This window comes from Phoenix dactylifera, chromosome 9 (genome assembly GCF_051530095.1).
Source record: "Phoenix dactylifera cultivar Ajwa chromosome 9, Ajwa_hap1_PhDact_Kaust_v1.1, whole genome shotgun sequence".
In the NCBI taxonomy this organism is placed as follows: Eukaryota; Viridiplantae; Streptophyta; class Magnoliopsida; order Arecales; family Arecaceae; genus Phoenix; species Phoenix dactylifera.
The window spans coordinates 7,443,961-7,462,759 of NC_143198.1; the positions used below are offsets into that span (position 1 = coordinate 7,443,961).

The window sequence follows — 18,799 nt, forward strand, 5'->3', positions numbered from 1 at the left end:
CGCGTGTTGGCCCAAACGACGGAGCGCCACATTTAATTCGGACTGACGCTTCGAACACTGAAGCGCCCCGTCGGATCGTGCGGCCCCATCATGAGCCCACGACGCGAGGACGCTTCGGAGAAGGCGTCCCAATAATGAGACATTTCGGAAAAGAAGAAACGCCGCCTATTAAAGGCACCTCGAAGCGCCCGATAATTCGAAACGCGCAATAATTTAAAATTTTCGGAATCCATAATGACCCAACTAAAACTACTTCCCGCGCTCAAGCTGGTAGCCAGCTGGAACTCGGAAGTCGGGGGGTAGTGTTGGGGGAATACCCAAGTCATGCCACCTCAGAGGCACTCGACTAGAAAGCGCCGACCAGGGAGGCGCTCGACTAAAGAGCGCCGACCAGAGAGGCGCTCGACTAGAAAGCGCCGACCAGAGAGGCGCTCGGCTAGAAAGCGCCGACCAGAAGCAACCCCGCCACAAGACACTCCACTAGGCGACCAGCTCGGCTCGGCACCTGTGCCGGGCCCGTGCCTTAGCCGAATACCCAATCTCCGCCTAACCCTCTAAAAGATCTGACAACCAAGTACACGACTCCACTACAGTCTGCCACTATCCCTAAGTCATCAAGGCACGAGATCTCCGCAGGAACTCGGCACGACCTATCATTAATGCATAAGACCCCCTCAGGCCTCCGATGCACTCAGTCATTAAATGAACACGGCTCAAGACGATCTCCGGATCACTGAACCATCAAAGCGTATGGCTCACCCTGACCACCGGTTCACTCAGCAATTAATGCGCTTGCCGTCTACGAACCCCAGGCCCACCACGGCCGGCGGTTCAACCACCCCAATGGGTCCGATCAACCGCGACAGCTCCCTGACTCCGGCCTGATCCGGCCTTATTTTCCACTACCCCATTAATAAGCAAGATCGTGCCCAATTATCACAAAAGAGGACAAATTCCCCTGTCACCTCCCAGGTAACATAATATCTTTCTACAAAAAGGAACCTGGGGGGGACAACACAAAAAATCACAGACATACGAAAAATTGAGGGAGAAAGGGAGAACAAACATTCTCCTCCTTTACTCCTCCCACATATTAGCCCCCTCTGACTTAAGCTTCGGAGGGCCGGCGCCGGAAAGCCCGGCCGCCGGCTTTCTTGCAGGACTCTCCAGAAGGACGCCACCAGTCGACGTACCGCCATCCACCGCCCCGGCAGCGGAGCTCCTCCCCTCTCGGTTCGCAGCAGCCTCCAGGTCCAATTTCCAGCAACAAAGGTGCAAGGGGACTAGCTTAGAATGGGACTATGTATTAGCTACACATGCACAAGGAGAGAAGGATAGAGTCAATCAAACTAGTTATAAGGAAATATTTTAGAAGGTGTGAGATGTTAGAAAGAGAGGGTGCCATATGTCAAAAATTTAGGGGTGTGACAAAGGATGAGAGCATGTGATTGTTAAGGAATGTGAAATTAGGGGTGAGGATAGCAAAAGTGCATATAATATAATATAGATTATATAATTATAGTGACACCTAAGCCAAAAGGGAGGAGTGAAAATAAGGCTAGATGTAGGTTGCTGGAGAATACGAGCTAGCTTTGGATGACCCTAATCAAAAGGACATATCATGATGAAGATATGCTTTGGGATTCTTTTTAAGGCATGTGGTAGGTGCAATCTCATAAGTATAAACCTTCTAATAATGTGCTTAATAGAATTTTGTGCATGGCCAAGGTAACAGGCTGATTGATGATAGGACAAGTTTAGGATGAAATTTGGGTGTAAAGGACAACAATTAACGACACTATTAGGAAAAATCCAAGAAATTCATCATTAAATGTAATTAAAATAAAAATGTTATGTTTTGGTTCAATTAGGCCATCTTGCCATTTTAAGGAGAAGATTTTATTCATCTGTGAAAATTGGTGGGGGCAGGGGGAGGGGGTGTCTAGATGACCTAATTTATGATATTTGGTGCTTTGCATAAAGTAGATTCAACATTATCAGGGCCATACATCTAATACCTCTCAAGTTTTCAAACTCTGCCACTTGGGCCTCTTTTTAGATGTCAGGCCATCCTAGCTTTGGGTTTTAATATAGAGGCACAACAAAAGAAAATAGTCTATAGTGGTGAAATTTTAGTAACACTAAAAAATATATTACTATAAATGCTTTCTAGTAATGATTTTAACAAATATAAAAAAAGATACATAATATTGCGGTAATTTTAGTCCATATATAGCATGGCATCTTATAATCGCTGCAAGAAATTGCATTCTATGGTGATAGTTTTAAAAAACATCATAAAAGATCTATAATATTATAATGGTTATCTATAGATATTGCTAAAAAAATTTATATTATAAGGTACCTTGCAAGAATAATATTTTCTAGTTAAAAAGAACTTATTTGACAATCTATATAGTTTTGTTGTAGAATATTGACTACTTTTTGATGAAATAAATTTTACCATATATACATTATTGTACAATGAATAATTTTTATTGTTAACTATTTATGGTTTATTTTTATGATAAATTAGTATCATTGCAGACTAATTTGAATTTTTTGTGATGATAATATTTCATCACTAAATATGTATTTGATTTTTTAGAAAAATATATTGCATATATTTAATAAATTTTAATAGTAATAAGGTTCAACTATATAATTTTTTAGAAAAAAGTATTCTATATCAAATACCATTACTTTCTAATTACAACATGAATAAGAAAATTCATTAATAATCTATTTTTAAATAACTTTTGAAAAATATATACAATTATAGAAATATGTTGAAAGTATTGATATTTTTAAATATTTTAAATGAAAAGGTTTTCAAAATATTATAAAGAATAAAATGAAGCAGTTCATTTTTATTTTCTTTCAAAAAGAATTTTTCATGAAAATAATTAACTATTAATGTTAAAATATCATAATATAAATAAATATATTTTATAATATTAATAAGTTTTGAATAACCATAATAAATTATATCATCATAGCAGAAGCTAATGTTATCATGGTAGCTAAGTAGTAGGCAACAATCTAAAAGATCTTAGATAGGTAATATCCAACGCATTTTTAGCCTTAATATATAAAAAATTCGATTATAGATGCAACATTAATTTATAAAAAATATTTAATTTTGATTGCATCTATGCAATGGTTGTATCTGCTGCAACAAGTTATACTGATGGTTACAAACCATCACTGTATGATGATTGAAGACTGTTACCATAGAGTTGCTCATACTAACGGTCATCAAAACCATGACAATAGCTTTTAATGATGGCATCTATTGTTGTGGCTTACCAACCATTGATCTAGGTTTTACCAACGATTTTCTATATTTTTTCCCATGGTTTTGACCAGTACTACATACCTTTTTTGTTGCAGTGAAGGGCTCCATCATCTGCACTAATTTCACTTGAAATCATTTTAGCATAAGCTCCAAGCAAAGTATCTAAAGTTACAAAGAGAAATAGGAAATCAAGAAAGCTCCTTATGCATTGGGAGCAGTAGTTTGATTGTTGCATGATTCATGCAAGACTGGACACAGCCCACACGGTGTTTTGAGTAGATTTCTCCCAAATCCAAGAAAGGAACATTAAGCTATAGTAATTAAATTGGATTTGTCAAAGTCTGTTCAATGTATATCTATACTTTGGAAATGATAAGAGAATGTTAAAAGCATAAGCAATGCAATTGCACTGAATATATTGACCCTAAAAATAGACATTGCGATAATGATATATCTTTGCAGGTCACAATGGCGATGTATCTTTGCATGGGAGTTATGTCATGGTAGTCGAACCTGCATATTATATTATTTATTATAGGTGCAAAGTACATTCTAGTGACCAAGGGATGTAAGGAATGCAGCTAAGACAATTTAAGTTTATTGTTTATTATGCTAGCAACAATGTCATCTACCTTTGTAAGAATCCTAGTTTTTGTTCAAGCTCAAAGCATATTGATTTTCAATATCATTGGCTTTAGGGTGTTTTTACTTGAACGATGTTGCGTCTTTACAAAATCTATATACAAAAAGTATGGATATGGTGACAAAGATAGTATTGATGGAAAAATTTGAATTTGCAAGCCAAGCATGTGCTTCCTTGACGAAGCCCTGCTCATAAATTTAGAAGGGGAATTTGTTGGGTTATACTTCCTTATAAAAAAGCAAATGTCTATTGGGCTTGGGTGGACTGGAGGCCCATAACTAAATCTCATAGTCATCTTTGACATTCTTTTATGGGTTTTTTTGCGCACATATCCTCCTAAATATTGAAAGTTGCATGAATACTCTCCTAAAATTGATATTTGCATGTATACCCTTATAAAATATTTGTTTTGCATGTATACCCTTTTTTCTTACATATGTGCCCATACCATCTAACGCCGTCAAAAAATTAACAGTTTAAAATTAAAAATAATTGAAATATCCTTAATGGGTAGATATGCAAAAGAAAATATTTATAAAGGCATATATGCAAATAATACTTTGCGAGGGTATTCATGCAAGTTCATATATTTAGGAGGGTTTCATGCAAAAAATTCTAATTTTATTTTTTTTTTGATTTCAACCTGTTTTAATACTCGGATTTGTTTAGTGCTTGCTCCTCAATATTTTTCATAAAAATATTTCTTTAAAAAAGATTAATTCGACAATTAGATAACAAAAAGTGTTATTTCTTTTACTAATTATGGGATTATTATACTTTATTCTTCTTTATTTATAACAACATCTATATTTTATTTCATCGAAATATAGCCTACAATATTTATTGTTATAGATACATATGTGAGGGCATACATTAGAATATAGAAAAGAATTAGAATCTTTTAAAGGCACATGATAGATTACAATAATCAAGCTTCCTTTCTACTGCCATGCTTACGGGTGGAAGAACAATATCAATCATCTCCAAGCAAAATCACTAAAGAACTTTAAACTCTTCAGACTTATTAATAGTCTCCATGGCCATATGGTAGAAGGTCACTTTAGACAAATCCGAGTGTTAAAATAGGTTGAAATAGAAAAAAATAAAATTAGAATTTTTTGCATGTAAACTCTCCTAAATATATGAAATTGCATGAATACTCTTACAAAGTGTTATTTACATATATATAACCTTATAAATGTTTGTTTTTGCATATCTATCGATTAAGGATATTTCAATCATTTTTAATTTTAAACCACTCATTTTTTAACGGCGTTAGATGGTGGTATATACACAAAACAAGTATTTTATAAAGGTATACGTACAAATATCAATTTTAAGAGGGTATTCATATAAATTTCAATATTTAGGAAGGTATGTACACGAAAAAAACTCTTCATTTATTGTAGAAGAAAAGAGGAGGGAACTAGGAGTAGTCATTCATTCCCTTCAATTTCTCTTTAGGAAATATTTCTTCTTGCATGAAAGACTTTGTGGAAGAAAACTTGGCGGCTTTCTTATTTCAGAAAAGCTTTCTTTATTAGAGAATGTAAGAAATGAATGTGTCCATCAGATTTGTGAAGATTTATTTATAAATCTATATTCATGATTTTTGGCATCTCTAATTCAGTATTGTTGGAGAGGCTTTGGATTCTTTATTTAGATGTGCTTGCTTCTATACAGTGTTGAAGTCCACTTTTATTTGAGCTCTTGATATATGTTAAGAAGGATGGGCTCTTGATGTTTGACATATATAGTAAAGTTTTCTTCAGAAAAATTTGCAACTCAAGACAGTGTTCTCTTGAGTTCTTTTGAGTTGGGAACCTCTATTACTGCTCAGAGGTGGGAAACAAATATCTTAAACATGTTACTTTGGAAAAGTGGATGATTTAGTTAGACTAAGTCTCATAGTTTTTCCCAGAGGGTTTTTTCATGTAAAATAACCCTTAGCCTTTTGTTGCTTTTCTTTTATCATATTGATTGCTGCTTTATTTTTGTATTTCTTCTTGTACCATGGGAAGAAAATTATTTGTGTTCCTGCAATTTTTATTGTACATCGATACATCAATTGCATGTGATTATTTGAATTCATGTGTAGACTTGGTAATTTGGAGTCTTCGACCTAGAGGATTGTTTATTAAAGAGATTCGAAGCATTCTCTTTTATCTCAAAGGAATAAGTTCACAAGTCTAGAGGTTTAGTTCAGATAAAGGTCTAGATGGTTTTGCTTAGGAGTGTGAAAAAAAAAAAAAGGTGTTTTCCGGTTTGGTTTATATTATTCTCTTAAAGAAATTTGGTTTGGTTTCAGCTTGAGAAATGAAAAAAATTAGTTCAATTTCGGTTTGAGTTTTTATAAAATCAATTCAAACCAGTCCGACCTGATCCAACCTAATCCATATGTATACATACAAATGTATATAAATTCAAACCGACTTAACCCGACCAAACCGAGCCATCCTCCATATGTCTATATATATATATATATATATATATATATATATATAAAATAGAATATCAATCCGATAAACCAAACCATATCGAATTAAATTTTTCGGGTTGATTTCAAGCAGTTTTTATAGATGATTGGTAGGAAACCAGTTTAAATTGGTTTAGTTTTCAATTTAGCTCCAAACTGATCCAACTTGACCAGTGCATACTTTTAGTTACAAAACTTATTAGGTTTCCTGACATTTCACTAAAAGAGTATTCTTGGATTGCTTAATAAAGAAAGTCGAAGCATTCTATTTTGCATCAAAAGAATAAGTTTGTAGGTCCAGAGGTTTGGTTCATATGAAGGTCTAGGTGGCTTTGCTAGCTTTTGCCTTTTGCCTTTTTCTTTTTAGTAAAAATTATAGTAGGTTGCCAGACATTTTTCTAGAAAAAAATTTCTTCTAGAATAGATTTGCTAATTTGGAGTTTTCGGTTATGTAAGGACCTGTGCAGACGTATGTTTAGTCCCACATCGATTATTCATTGGATAGATCTTGGGTACTTATACATGATCAAGGAACCCAAATAATACCTTCCGGCTAGCCATTTTGGGTGAGGTCCTGGGTTGTTACAAATGATATCAAAACGGGCCCGACCCATAACCTATGTGGACTAGGGGATACAGCAACACGGATCTACTAGGGCTGACCACTAGCTGATCGTGGTGTTTGTCATTAGATTTAAATAGATTTAAACCCTTAGTCTGACAAGGACGTCAAGGCTTAAACGGGAGGAGTATGTGAGGATCCGTGCATGTGTGTGTTTAGTTCCATATTGGTTATTCATTTGGTAGATCTTAGGTACTTATACAGAATCAAGGTATCCAAAAAATACCTTCCGGCTAGCCATTTTGAATGAGGTCCTGCAGCTTATAACCTAAAAGATTGTTTAAAAAGGAAAGCGAGGGCATTCTATTTTATCTCAAAAGAATAAGTTTGTAGATCTGGAGGTTCGGTTCCTGTCAAGATCTAGGTGGGTTTGCTTGATTTTGTCTTTTGAATTTTTATTTTCAGTACAAATTTTATTAGGTTGCCTGACATTTTTCTAAAAGAATTCTCCTAGAATAGGATTGCTAATTTGGAGTTTTCGGTTATCCGACCTAAATAAAAAAAAGTCAGAGCATAAGTTCATAGGTCTAAAGGTTCGGTCCATGTAAAGATCTAGGTGGATTTGCTTGCTTTTATCTCTGGTATTTTTATTTTTAGTAAACATTTATTAGATTGCCTGACATTTCTCTAAAAAAGAATTCTTCAAGAATAGGCTTACTAATTTGGAGTCTTTGATTAACTGACCCAGAGGATTGTTTAATAAAGAGAATCAGAGTATTTTATTTTATCTCAAAAGAATAAGTTTGTAGCGGTTCATGTAAAGGTCTTGGTGGGTTTGCTTGGTTTTTTTCTTTTGCATTTTTATTTTTAGTAAAAAATTTATTAGGTTGCTTAACATTTCCCTAAAAAAGAATCATTCTAGAATAGACTTGCTAATTTGGAGCCTTTGGTTATAGGATTGTTTAATAAAGAAGGCAAGAGCGCTTTTGTCTTTTGCATTTTTATTTTTAGAATTTTTCAAGAATACTTTTTGACTTCATTTCCTATGGCCATGACCTTCTGTCACCTCCTTGAAAGGAGGGTGAAGAAAGAGTGCGGACTTTCTTTTACCTCTTTGTTTTCCCCTCAATTGGCTCATACATTTGGTGTGATAGCTAAGCTTTAGATAAGTAAGTAGCAAAGGCCAGCAGTCAACCACTCAAGGAGACCCAGATCCAAAATCTACGGCTTAACTCCATCATGAACATGCGAGCTCCAAGTAATAAATTCACACCATAACTTTGACGCTCGATAGAAGTTTTATAACTCGAACACGCCATGAACAAGCTCAAAATTATATGTCTCCTTGCCTTCCCACGGAGTAATAACCTTTTAGGTGCCAAACATGGGCTCCATAAGGGAGAGAGAAGAAATGGAGAGAAGGGCATGGGCAAGGGGTATGTGGGAGATCATGAAGGAATCGGTAAGCCAAAAGCTTCTCACATGGCATCTCCCTTCCCCTCCCTTCCTCCTTCCGGGACAACTCTCTGGTCTCACGGTAATTGTCACTGGGGCCACCAGTGGCATAGGACTCCACACTGCGAGGTAATTAAGTCCCACCCACCTTCTCTCTAAGTGGATATATTCAAATTCCATTATGAACAAGGATGGGATCAAACCCTCTGAAAAAAAAAAAAAATCTTCAGTAAATGTTTATTTACATCCAGAGGGATTTAAAATTTTTGTTCTCTTCTATTTTTCCTGGATTAATTCTTTTATTCATATATATATATATATGAAGATATATAACTTATTTATTCTATTCATTCTACCCACTTTCAGAGGAAGGCCTATGCAAATAGTTTCTTCTAGTTTAGCTTTGTCAGGAAGTCTAGGCTTTTACCAATGAATACATGTAGAAGTTGTGATGCGAGTTCAAAACAAATAAAAGACTTTATATGCAGATAACAGATCTATAGAAATACAAGCCTTTATCAAGGTCAAAGAGAGGAAGAGTAATTCCTTCTCGAAGGGTAGCTCTTTGATAATTTCTTATTAGATTATGGTACTGCTGCAGATGGGGACTTTGGAAGATTCGTTTGCATTGGTTGGGGGTGTTTTTCTATCGTTGTGAGAATGTCTGTGACTGTATCATATTTTTTCTACTTTAGCAGATATGCCTTTCTTTTACCTGAAAAAAAAAAAAGAGGAAGAGTAAAAATGGTATTTAGGAAGGTGGTCATTCATAACTCATCTTGTTAGGTTCATCTATCCTCCCTCAACAAAAAATGAAACCTACTTCTCTGATGATAAATTCATAGATATTACAGGGCTTGAGATGTCCCCACGACATTGGCTTACAACAATATATTCAGCAAGCATGGCTTCTCTTTAAATTTTGATAAATAGACTAAGAACTATAATGACCATATTCATCTGGAAAGACTGTACTATAGCTTATATCTTACATGAAAATTTTTCAATTTAAAAATGAAGACATAATGATAGAGCATGTTTGCAAGAACAGTTACTTAGCTCTAGTTGGTGAAAGGGAGATGTGATACGTGGTTTATTTTTTTTTTTTAGTTTCTTCACTTAGCAACAACAGTTACTTATCCTTTGTTTCCTTTCTTCCTTCTTTTCTTATTTCTCATTTTTCTTTCTCTTTTGCCTTTTATATTTCCTTTTTCTTCTTTCTTTCCCTTCTTCGTTTTTCTTTTTTTTTCTTTATCTTCTCCCTCCCTTGTTTTTTTTCCTTCTACCTTCATTCCTTTCCTTTTTTTTCTTTTCTTTTTCCTTCTTTTCTTCCTCTCTTTTTGTCTTTTCTTCTACTTCTTTTCTTTCTTTCTTTTGTCTTCTTCTTTCAGCACATGATACGTTTTAAAAACTTGCCTTTTTCATGGTCCTTTTTTTCAAAGGAACAGAAAGGGATAGCCAGGATAGCTGGGATGCCTTCTATCCCATCAGGACTTAAAACTACAACAAAATCACTACAACTCAAACATAACCATAATAAAAAATAAAAAATTATGAAGTGCTTTACTGATGACTCAAAAAAGGCAGATATACAGTGTTGTTCCTAAAACAATTATAACTTGAACTTATACTATATGAGCAAGAGCAAACCCAATAATGTAATTTAAATGCTTATGGCTAGCAAGAATAAGGATAGAAAATGGTATTTATACCATAAGGTTTCATGAAGACTAGCAATTAAGGATAGAAAGAATAAGAGAAGATCAAACTTATGACATTATGCCTGCAAATCTAACTAAACTAATAAATTGGAAGTATTAGCAGGAAAAGTAGTTTTCATGTGCCTACAGCTTATAATTCTAATTTCTAAGATAAATAAGTGACTAACCGACACCTCCTCCTTGTCATCATGCTAGAGAATTGGCTCTAAATTGTGCAAGCATCACATAATAAGTGAACAATATGATGACTATGAAGTAACAAATGTAAATTCAATATCTAGAATGCGAACAAGGGTAAATATGGAAGGAAAACCAGTAAAGGGGAAAGAAACTAGCAGAGACTACTAGTCCTAAAAGCGCCCAACTTTACTATTTGCTAAAAGAAACTTTTAACTTTCTAATGAAGGCTTTCCATGTGATTAATCTTCATGTGTCCCAGTCCTTACAAGACAAGCCAATGTAGAAAATGCAGCAAACAGCTTGGGAGATAGAGTTCTGCACCAACAAGTTATACCATATTTATAACCATACCACTACAACATCAGTACTATAGTAGGATGGAGAGATGTATCATGTCACACAAAATCTAATACACCTGAAATATAGATTGCATGGCATTGGAGAGATGTATCATGTCACACAAAATCTAATACACCTGAAATATAGATTGCATGGTATAACTCTATAGGTAACGAGTACTGAATATTGAAATTGACGATCTCTAAGATAATCATCATAACTCTAATCCTCTAGTCCTTGGCCATTTTGAGAAAAAGTCGTGTAGACCGGCAGCACTTTCTAAGCCCTAGAAAGGAGTTGACGAGGATGAGCTGCGGGGAGCATGCACAGGAGCTGCTGCAGCTCTAGCTCCCACATCCCTAATTCCTCCTCCAATTCCCTAATCTCTCACTTCCAACCCCCAAATCCAACCCCTTTCCATGCTTCCAATCTAATATTTCTCTCTGAGATCTCTTTATTCATGCCACTGGCACTATTTGCCATTGATACTAAGTGAAGAACTCATCACATTGTCCTCTTCTCTTTGATTTTCTTCACTTCAAATCATGGTGGAGATTGACTACCTGATGTCGAAGCAGATGAAGCCGTGGAGCTCGGGATGTCAATATGGATGTCACAGATGGGGAATCAGAGGATATTCTTGTGCTAGTGGAATTATAGATGCAAGAATACATCAGAAGATTTGTCAAAAACTGTTGCCCTAAAATTAAAGTGCAGGTTCAATTGTTAGAAATGGCTAGTAAAACACCAAACACTCCTGAGCAAGAACTTGCAGGATTGCTTGAGTACCAAGATAGGAAAATTTGCTTGCTCTCTCAGAAACTTTGTGATCAGATATTTTTCATAAATGAAAATTAAGCTCTACTTATGGATCTACTATGGAAGGTGGTGGAGTTGGCTTGACATTTAATTATGATGGATTGTGTTTTGCTTTCTTTATCATTTGGCTTAATTCAAACTTCCCAAGGCAACTGTATCTTATTACTTAACAATGCTTACAAAAGGCAATATATCATGTAGGTTTCCTTGAATATGTTTCTTGCCCTACCCACGGCAAAGATCATTCTCTGTTTGAAGCCACATTATTTGTTTTCATTTTCTATTTACATTATTCATTTGCGAAGTTCTTTGAGTTCGACTATGACAGTCTTTCCATGTACAAATACAATATAGGGAACTGGTCATGGCTGGGGCTCATGTTGTTATGGCTTGTAGGAACATCGAGGTTGCAAACTGCATGGCGCATGAATGGAGAGCACAGGCAAGTGATGGAATGATCGGAGAAATGGAGGTAATATCCAGCTCAAAAAATTGCCCACTAATTCCCGTAACTTTGAATTATATCTACATATAGTTTTACATGTAATTTGCTGCGCTGCTTTCTTAGCTAAATTAGAAATATAAATAAGCTAAAGGATAATCTTGAGAATATTTAACTTGATTATATATAGAAATTGCCCATTTCCTTTGCTTTAAGCCTTGACTGTTTGACTTCTTGCACCTTTGGTGTAATTGAAGAAAGCTAACCTTCTCTCAGTACAGCCATATCATATATAGAACTGTAGAACCACTTAAAAGCATTCTGCAACCTCAACAACATGTTATTTTGCTGTCCATGCAGGCCATACCAATTGATCTCCTCTCTCTATCATCAGTTCTTAGTTTTGCACTAGAGTGGGAGAAGCGTGCAAAGCCCTTGCATGTACTAGTCAACAATGCAGGTGCCTTTTACATGAAAGGTTAGCCTTTTCTTTTGGTCATCCTTGTGTTTTCCCCTAATTGTACCGTTCCATCAGTGTATACTTCTTCAAATTTATGGGTGGAAGTTTGTTAAGGTCATCTGATAGCAGTTCAAAAATGGTTTGAAGGACCATGCTTTGATCAGTCAGCTGGGTAAGCTAGCAAGCCTAACACAGATATACAGGACATTGTTAGCATGATTGACGAGATACCCTACCAGACTGATAAATGGCTTTACTGTGAAATAAAGAATTTTTGTCAAAAAAAAAAATAGAGGTTAACTTTACCCGGTCTACAAGATAGATTCCAGAAATTTCAAACATAGAATGACCCTTAAATGAGGTAAACAGAAGCGACTGAAGTGCTAAGAGTGTTTAGGTTACAATAGTGTGCTAAATATACGGTTCTGATTTCATATAGTGCAAAAGTTGAACAAAATGATACCTTAGATACATGTGAGAAGTGGTACACTTTATTGTATCAAAAAGAAAAGGTAAATATGAACACCTGCTCCAAAATAGACTTTATTATCACTGAATTGGTTTTATCTCTACAAGCACCAAGCTAATCAATCAAAATTTGATGATCATATGAGCATTGCTTATAATCAACACAGCATGTAGGTTGCAGCATAACATAAAACACCCTTGTCCCATAACATGCTAATATTTCAGATAATAACCAACATGAATCTTGACCATACACCTGAGGGGTTTCTTAATTATTTTGAATTAGGGCTTAAGATACAAGAATTCAAAAATGGCTAAGGTCCTTCATTCTCTTATAGGTTACTTGCTAAGTGTTTCAGCCACATGCAATGGCTTGAGCATAATCTGATTTTAATATCATTCACTGAATATTAAAGATCCCTATATCTATATTATGATTTTGCAAATTAACTAATGAAATGTCTTCGGATAGAACCACAAAGATTTACTGAAGGCGGAATCGAGCAACACATGCAGGTGAACCACATAGCTCCAGCACTGCTCATTCTTCTTCTCTTACCTTCTTTGCTTAAAGCTCCCTCCTCACGGATTGTCAATGTTAATTCTGTGGTAATTGGATCTTTCTCCTTTCCTTCTCTGAAGTTAATTAAAGTTTTTGATATAGTAATATGCTGTTTATCTGCAAACATAGTTTTTACAGAGATCTATAATTACATTACTCTTCTATATTTCACTCATTTGACTTAACCAATGCAAGTTACCAGAACCAATGTCTAGAAAAGCATTCACTGTGAAAACTGATAGATATCTGCTTATGGATTTACTAGGGAGTGGACAGCCAAAAAGGCAAATGGCAGTTGGACCCAATGTAAATGCGTGGGTGTATATATATGTGTGTCTGTGTGTGTATGCACTTATTTACTATTTTTTTATTCATTTGCAAAAGCTTCTTTTTAAATTATTTACTCATTTTTGTGTATACATAAATGTATAACCATAATAATCGAACCTTGGCCTACTATTATGGTTTTATAAATTCTTCTTTACCAATCATTCTTATTAAAAGCCATCTCTGTTATCTATGCACTCTGAATGCATGTTCATTAGCACAGACAGATCACATTCTTATGGCAGTGCAATTGTAATATCACCGACCAATTTCTCAATAATTACCTAAACACAAGAATTTACTGATTTAAATGGAATATAGATCTAACATAAGGAGATTCAATTTAATCATCTCCAGGATACAGAACCAATTCAAAGATCAATAATCCATCTATAGCACATCAAAATGTGCAATTAGTACCGAAGTTGCTCCACTCATATCTAGTGACAACCAGTCCAAACCAGAGAGACTCCAAGCATTATAAGGAATTACTAAACATCTCACTGTTCAATATGTAGAATAAAATAATGAACAGTTTAGATCATTAAATTAAGAGTGACGAGAGCTAATAGTGAGTAACAAAAGTAGGAAAAAGTTTCAAGACTATCAATCCGGCTAACTGGTTTCATTAACTTTGAATGCAGGCTCACCATTGTGCTGTAGTTGACCCTTCTCACTGGACTAGCAGAATTGAGGATGACAAGTTCAATGATATAAGAGCCTATGGAGAGAGCAAACTAGCCCAAGTATCACTCCATCACATTAATGTCCTCATCAAAGCTTTTTCAAACAATATTTGCAGGATCATGTAAACTGATACATGTATTGTTTTTCTTTTCCGAATTTTTGGAGCTAATGTTTCTCAAGACCCTAGCCAGGAAGCTTTCAGAGAAGAAAATAACCTCCATCCAGTGCATTGCGGTGAGCCCAGGGATCGTCAACACCAAATTGGTCGGTTTCTTAATTAAGTTTTCATCGTCTAATAAGTATGCACAATTAGCTGATTTCAGTGAAAATATTTTTCAGGTAAAACAAGTTCCAATCCCTGATTGGAAGTTATTCTGGATGTTCAGTCCTGCTGAAGGCAAGTGCTGAGACTATTTTCTTTTGCTTATATGTGCTTCTTAGGGTATCTTGCAGCTCATGGCTAACAAAATTCATGGGCCATATATGGCTCAGGTCACTTAGGTGTCTTAAGGTTTAGGCATGATCGATATCTGGTCCAGCTGGGAATGGGTACCATGCAAGAGTACCATGCAGTCATGCATTAATGTACAACAATGAATTGTTAATTTAGAAAGGATCTTATAGCTGATGAAATGCATTTATACTCTCAAACAGGTGCAAGGAGTGTGGTCTTGTGTGCAACAAGTGCCGGAGCAGTTGACAAGGCCAAGGGTTTTGCATACTATTCTTATGCTTGCAAGCCGACCAAGGAGTCACCTCAGGCAATGGATGTGGATTTATGTCTACATGTGTGGCAAAAGACATTGGAAATTCTGCATTTAGATGTAGACTATTTAAATCAAGTCATCAACTGTTAAATATGCTTTTAGACGTGTTTTAACTCATCTTGAATCAAGAGAACTTTATTCCTCTGATCAAGAGAGATTACTTAATTCTGTTTTCTTTTCTTTCTTTGGTAGTCTTTCAGCATGTTCAAAATCTTGTCTTCCACATGAACTAGCACCCCAACAGTCTCAACTTTTCAAGAGTAACTCTATCTGTAGTTTATGAATGCTCGACATGCTTAGTTACCGTAAAACAAGTTTAGATGATGATTTGATTTAATCTTGCCAAAAAAGAGAACATCTGGTAAACCTCAAGTGAAACATGTGGAAACCAACAGGAAATGAGTACAAAACCGGAACCTTATATGGGAAAAAAAGTAGAAACTCTTGCAATGGCGCCCTAGTGGTTTCCTGCATACTGTTCATATTACACTTTGATAGTTCTCGAGTTATTCAATGTCTGCTTCTCTCATCTGTTTACTGATGTGGAAATTTCAAGAAGGTCGTACAGTTTTTGCATCTAACAACATAACCATAATTAAGCAAAGATAATGCATTTGAACTCAAGTTCTGCACTTTTTTTTGTTGTTACTAATTTAAAGATGATCACTAATTATTAAACTTTAGGCATATGAAGATTTTCCCATCCGCTGCCTTATTACAGTTGGGATTAAAGGAAGAATGTTATAAGACTTTCCTCCCCTTATCCTGTTTTCTCTTTTTTTTCCCTTAATTTTTTGAAATTTCCCTGCACAAGACGATCCGTGCGATTAACAAAGAGCAACCAGTTTGGCAGCAGGGGCAAGCTCCATGGATCCTCTATCTCATCTTTGGGGAACTTCATTAACGACTTGTTATTGCTCTCGGCTGCCATAATGTTGTTCAAGTTGATTGATAGGTAAAACAGCTGCTATAGGTCCATCTTTGCATAGAAATGACCTAGAATTTCAAGTGACGTGAATTACATGCCCTTATTGATGAACTGGATGAATGGCTCTTTAAAGAATCAATTTACTTAAGCATGTTAATTGTTCTTTTAGGCTTAATCCTTGCTGCTATTTTAGCATTTGACCAACATTTGATGAGATTGTTTAGGTTATATACATAGCCCGGAAAAAAATAGATCCTTAGCAGAACCAGGAAGCCTTTTCACTGCACTAATTTCAGTACAGAGTCCAGCATATGAGAATGTTATTATCACATACATATATGTAAAAAGGTTAACCAAGTGGCTGGCATTGCTCTTTCTTCAAAAAGAAAAAAATAAAAAATAAAAAGGTCACTGGCAATCCTGAATTCCTACTTGTAGCCTGTTAGGTTGCATATTCATACCCAATTTGGTATTCTAAACCCCCAAAAAAGGGGATCATTTCAGCAATTGCTGTTCCTACACCAAGATATTATCTCCATTAAGATGCATTACATCTATTGATCCAGGATCTATACTCAGTCCTTTGCAACAATTATCTCAATTTGAGAACAAGAAAAATTTGCTTAGGTTGAAATGTAAATCCAGTTGCCATCAAATTTCTGCAGTATTTCCAAAAGGTTTTTACCATTAAAACAGATTCACCCTAGAGCTTTGCCTACATGTTGATTGCAATTTTTCCCCATGTTGTTGGTATATCACATTAATTTGATGTGTTAAATCTATCTTTATTCTTGCTGATGATAACACAATCCATTTGTTCATCCCAGATTATTATTGCTCAATGCTGAAGATTTTCATTGAAATTAGGGGCCTCTGAAAAGTAGTGCTCAACTCCTCCACCCCTTCCCCTCCAAAAACAAATAACTAAAGAAATACTGCTTAAGCAAGTAGGCTTATTAGGTGGTTTCCAAGGGCATCAAATCTTGCCACTTCCAACTGAATAATTGCAATTCTGTAGTAGAGACTCTTTTTCTAACTTTCATTTCTATTCAGATTTCTATTGCACTGCTCATCAAGTATAAGAAGCAAAAAGTTACCATTTGGCTAAGCAGCACAAAACCAAATACTGCCCACAAAGGAAAAGGATTTCCTATTAGTGGATATTAATCTCTTGAACAAAAGACATCAGTGGGTATTTACTTCATGACCAAAGGCATGTGCAACAGAGATGCAAACAGAAAGACAAGGCTCACTCTTCATATACAAGTTCACCATAACTCTGTGCTTACACCTCCCATAGAATCGATAGATGCAGCTAGGGAACTTAATTCTGCAATAACACTTCACGAAAACGATGTCGATGAATTCGGGCAAGGCCATTCTTGACCATGCACTGAGAACGACTTCTCCAGCTCCCTCATGAAGAGCGATGAAGAAGGTTTGCTCTTGATGGAAGAAAAATTCTCCATGACTTCCCTCTCTTCTTCTTTTATTGTGTCAAGAATTCTCGACACCTTGTTCCTCACAACGGAGACGAGCTGCGGCGGAGCCACCTCCATCACAAACCGAGAAGCTTGCGCCTTACCCATTGCCCCACTGGCAACTCGTATTGCATTCAGCAACACAATTGAAAGAGAATAGAATCAGGAAGAACGGAAGAAATGGAAGAAAGCAGAGGCTGTGGAGAGACCACAGAGAGGAGCAGCAGCAGCCTGGATTTATAGCGAATGATTGGTTGTCATGTAGCTCTGACATACAGATGAACTTCTGTGTAAACATTGCTCCGTGTGGAAGACGCACACAGAAACCAGCACGACTTTTGACGCACGCAGAAACCGGCACGAATTTTGACCCTATGGTACTTTTCATCGGGTTAACCTCAGAGCCATCGCTTTTAACTTTTTTTGCATTCAATGCGGGCTTTCGGCAGATGGTAGCGTAGGGGGACGGTGCTGATCGCTGCATTGGCTGTACGACACGTGTACATCAGGATTAGGTTTCCTATCTGTTAGGATTTGGGTTTGCCTGGCTCCGCTACCGTGATGTGTGATATGTTTGAGGATTTCCAGCCGTGGGTCCAGTCGAGAGTGGTCTGGAAAAATAACTAAAAAATAAAAAATTTATTTAAAACATCGTGCTATAAGGTACAGGATTACGGAAACAAAAAACGACGGAGATGTTAATTTCCTCACCTTTAGGGAGTGACAAGTGTGGGCTTCGAGTGGGACGTAATGCCGTGCACCCGAGGTTAGATGTTGACTTTGTTCCGACCAAATTTTAAGGATGAAGTTTTGAGATAATAAAGATCAGGCAATATCCATCTCAAATTATTTTTATATTCAAATCTATTTAAATATAGATAAAAAATTAATTAATTAATTAATATCTATATTTATAGATATAGATAGATAATTATTCGGTTCGTATCTGGATATCTGATTCTATTTATAATCCTATTTAATTTTATCTAATATTTATATTTTTTAAAAAATAAATATCTGCATCAATATGCTATTAATTTAATTTATCTTTTACTTAGTAATATATTGGATTATATGGTGATAAAGTTTAATTATTTGACTTATACGTATGTTTATATCCATATTTTTACTATTTGATTTGTATCCGTATTTATTTAAAACAAATATAAATATGATTTTTTGTA

The 18,799-nt window shown here is 35.7% G+C and overlaps 1 protein-coding gene across 5 annotated transcripts; it reads left to right on the plus strand.

The window, feature by feature from the left end:
- Positions 1-8,262: 8,262 nt before the first annotated feature.
- LOC103710518 (dehydrogenase/reductase SDR family member FEY-like) lies at positions 8,263-17,265 on the plus strand. Of its 5 annotated transcripts, none has more exons than XM_088704140.2 (8): positions 8,263-8,563; positions 11,848-11,965; positions 12,296-12,413; positions 13,336-13,472; positions 14,397-14,498; positions 14,620-14,673; positions 14,779-14,836; positions 15,094-17,265. In XM_088704140.2, the coding sequence occupies exons 1-8, from the start codon at positions 8,364-8,366 to the stop codon at positions 15,294-15,296; spliced, it is 990 nt and encodes a 329-aa protein (XP_088560266.2). In that variant the 5' UTR covers positions 8,263-8,363; the 3' UTR covers positions 15,297-17,265. The 5 variants fall into 5 exon arrangements, with proteins under 5 accessions (XP_088560266.2, XP_088560265.2, XP_026661771.4 ...); XM_088704139.2 differs by having other exon boundaries at positions 8,264-8,563; positions 14,605-14,673; XM_026805970.4 differs by having other exon boundaries at positions 8,264-8,563; positions 14,620-14,703.
- Positions 17,266-18,799: the final 1,534 nt, after the last annotated feature.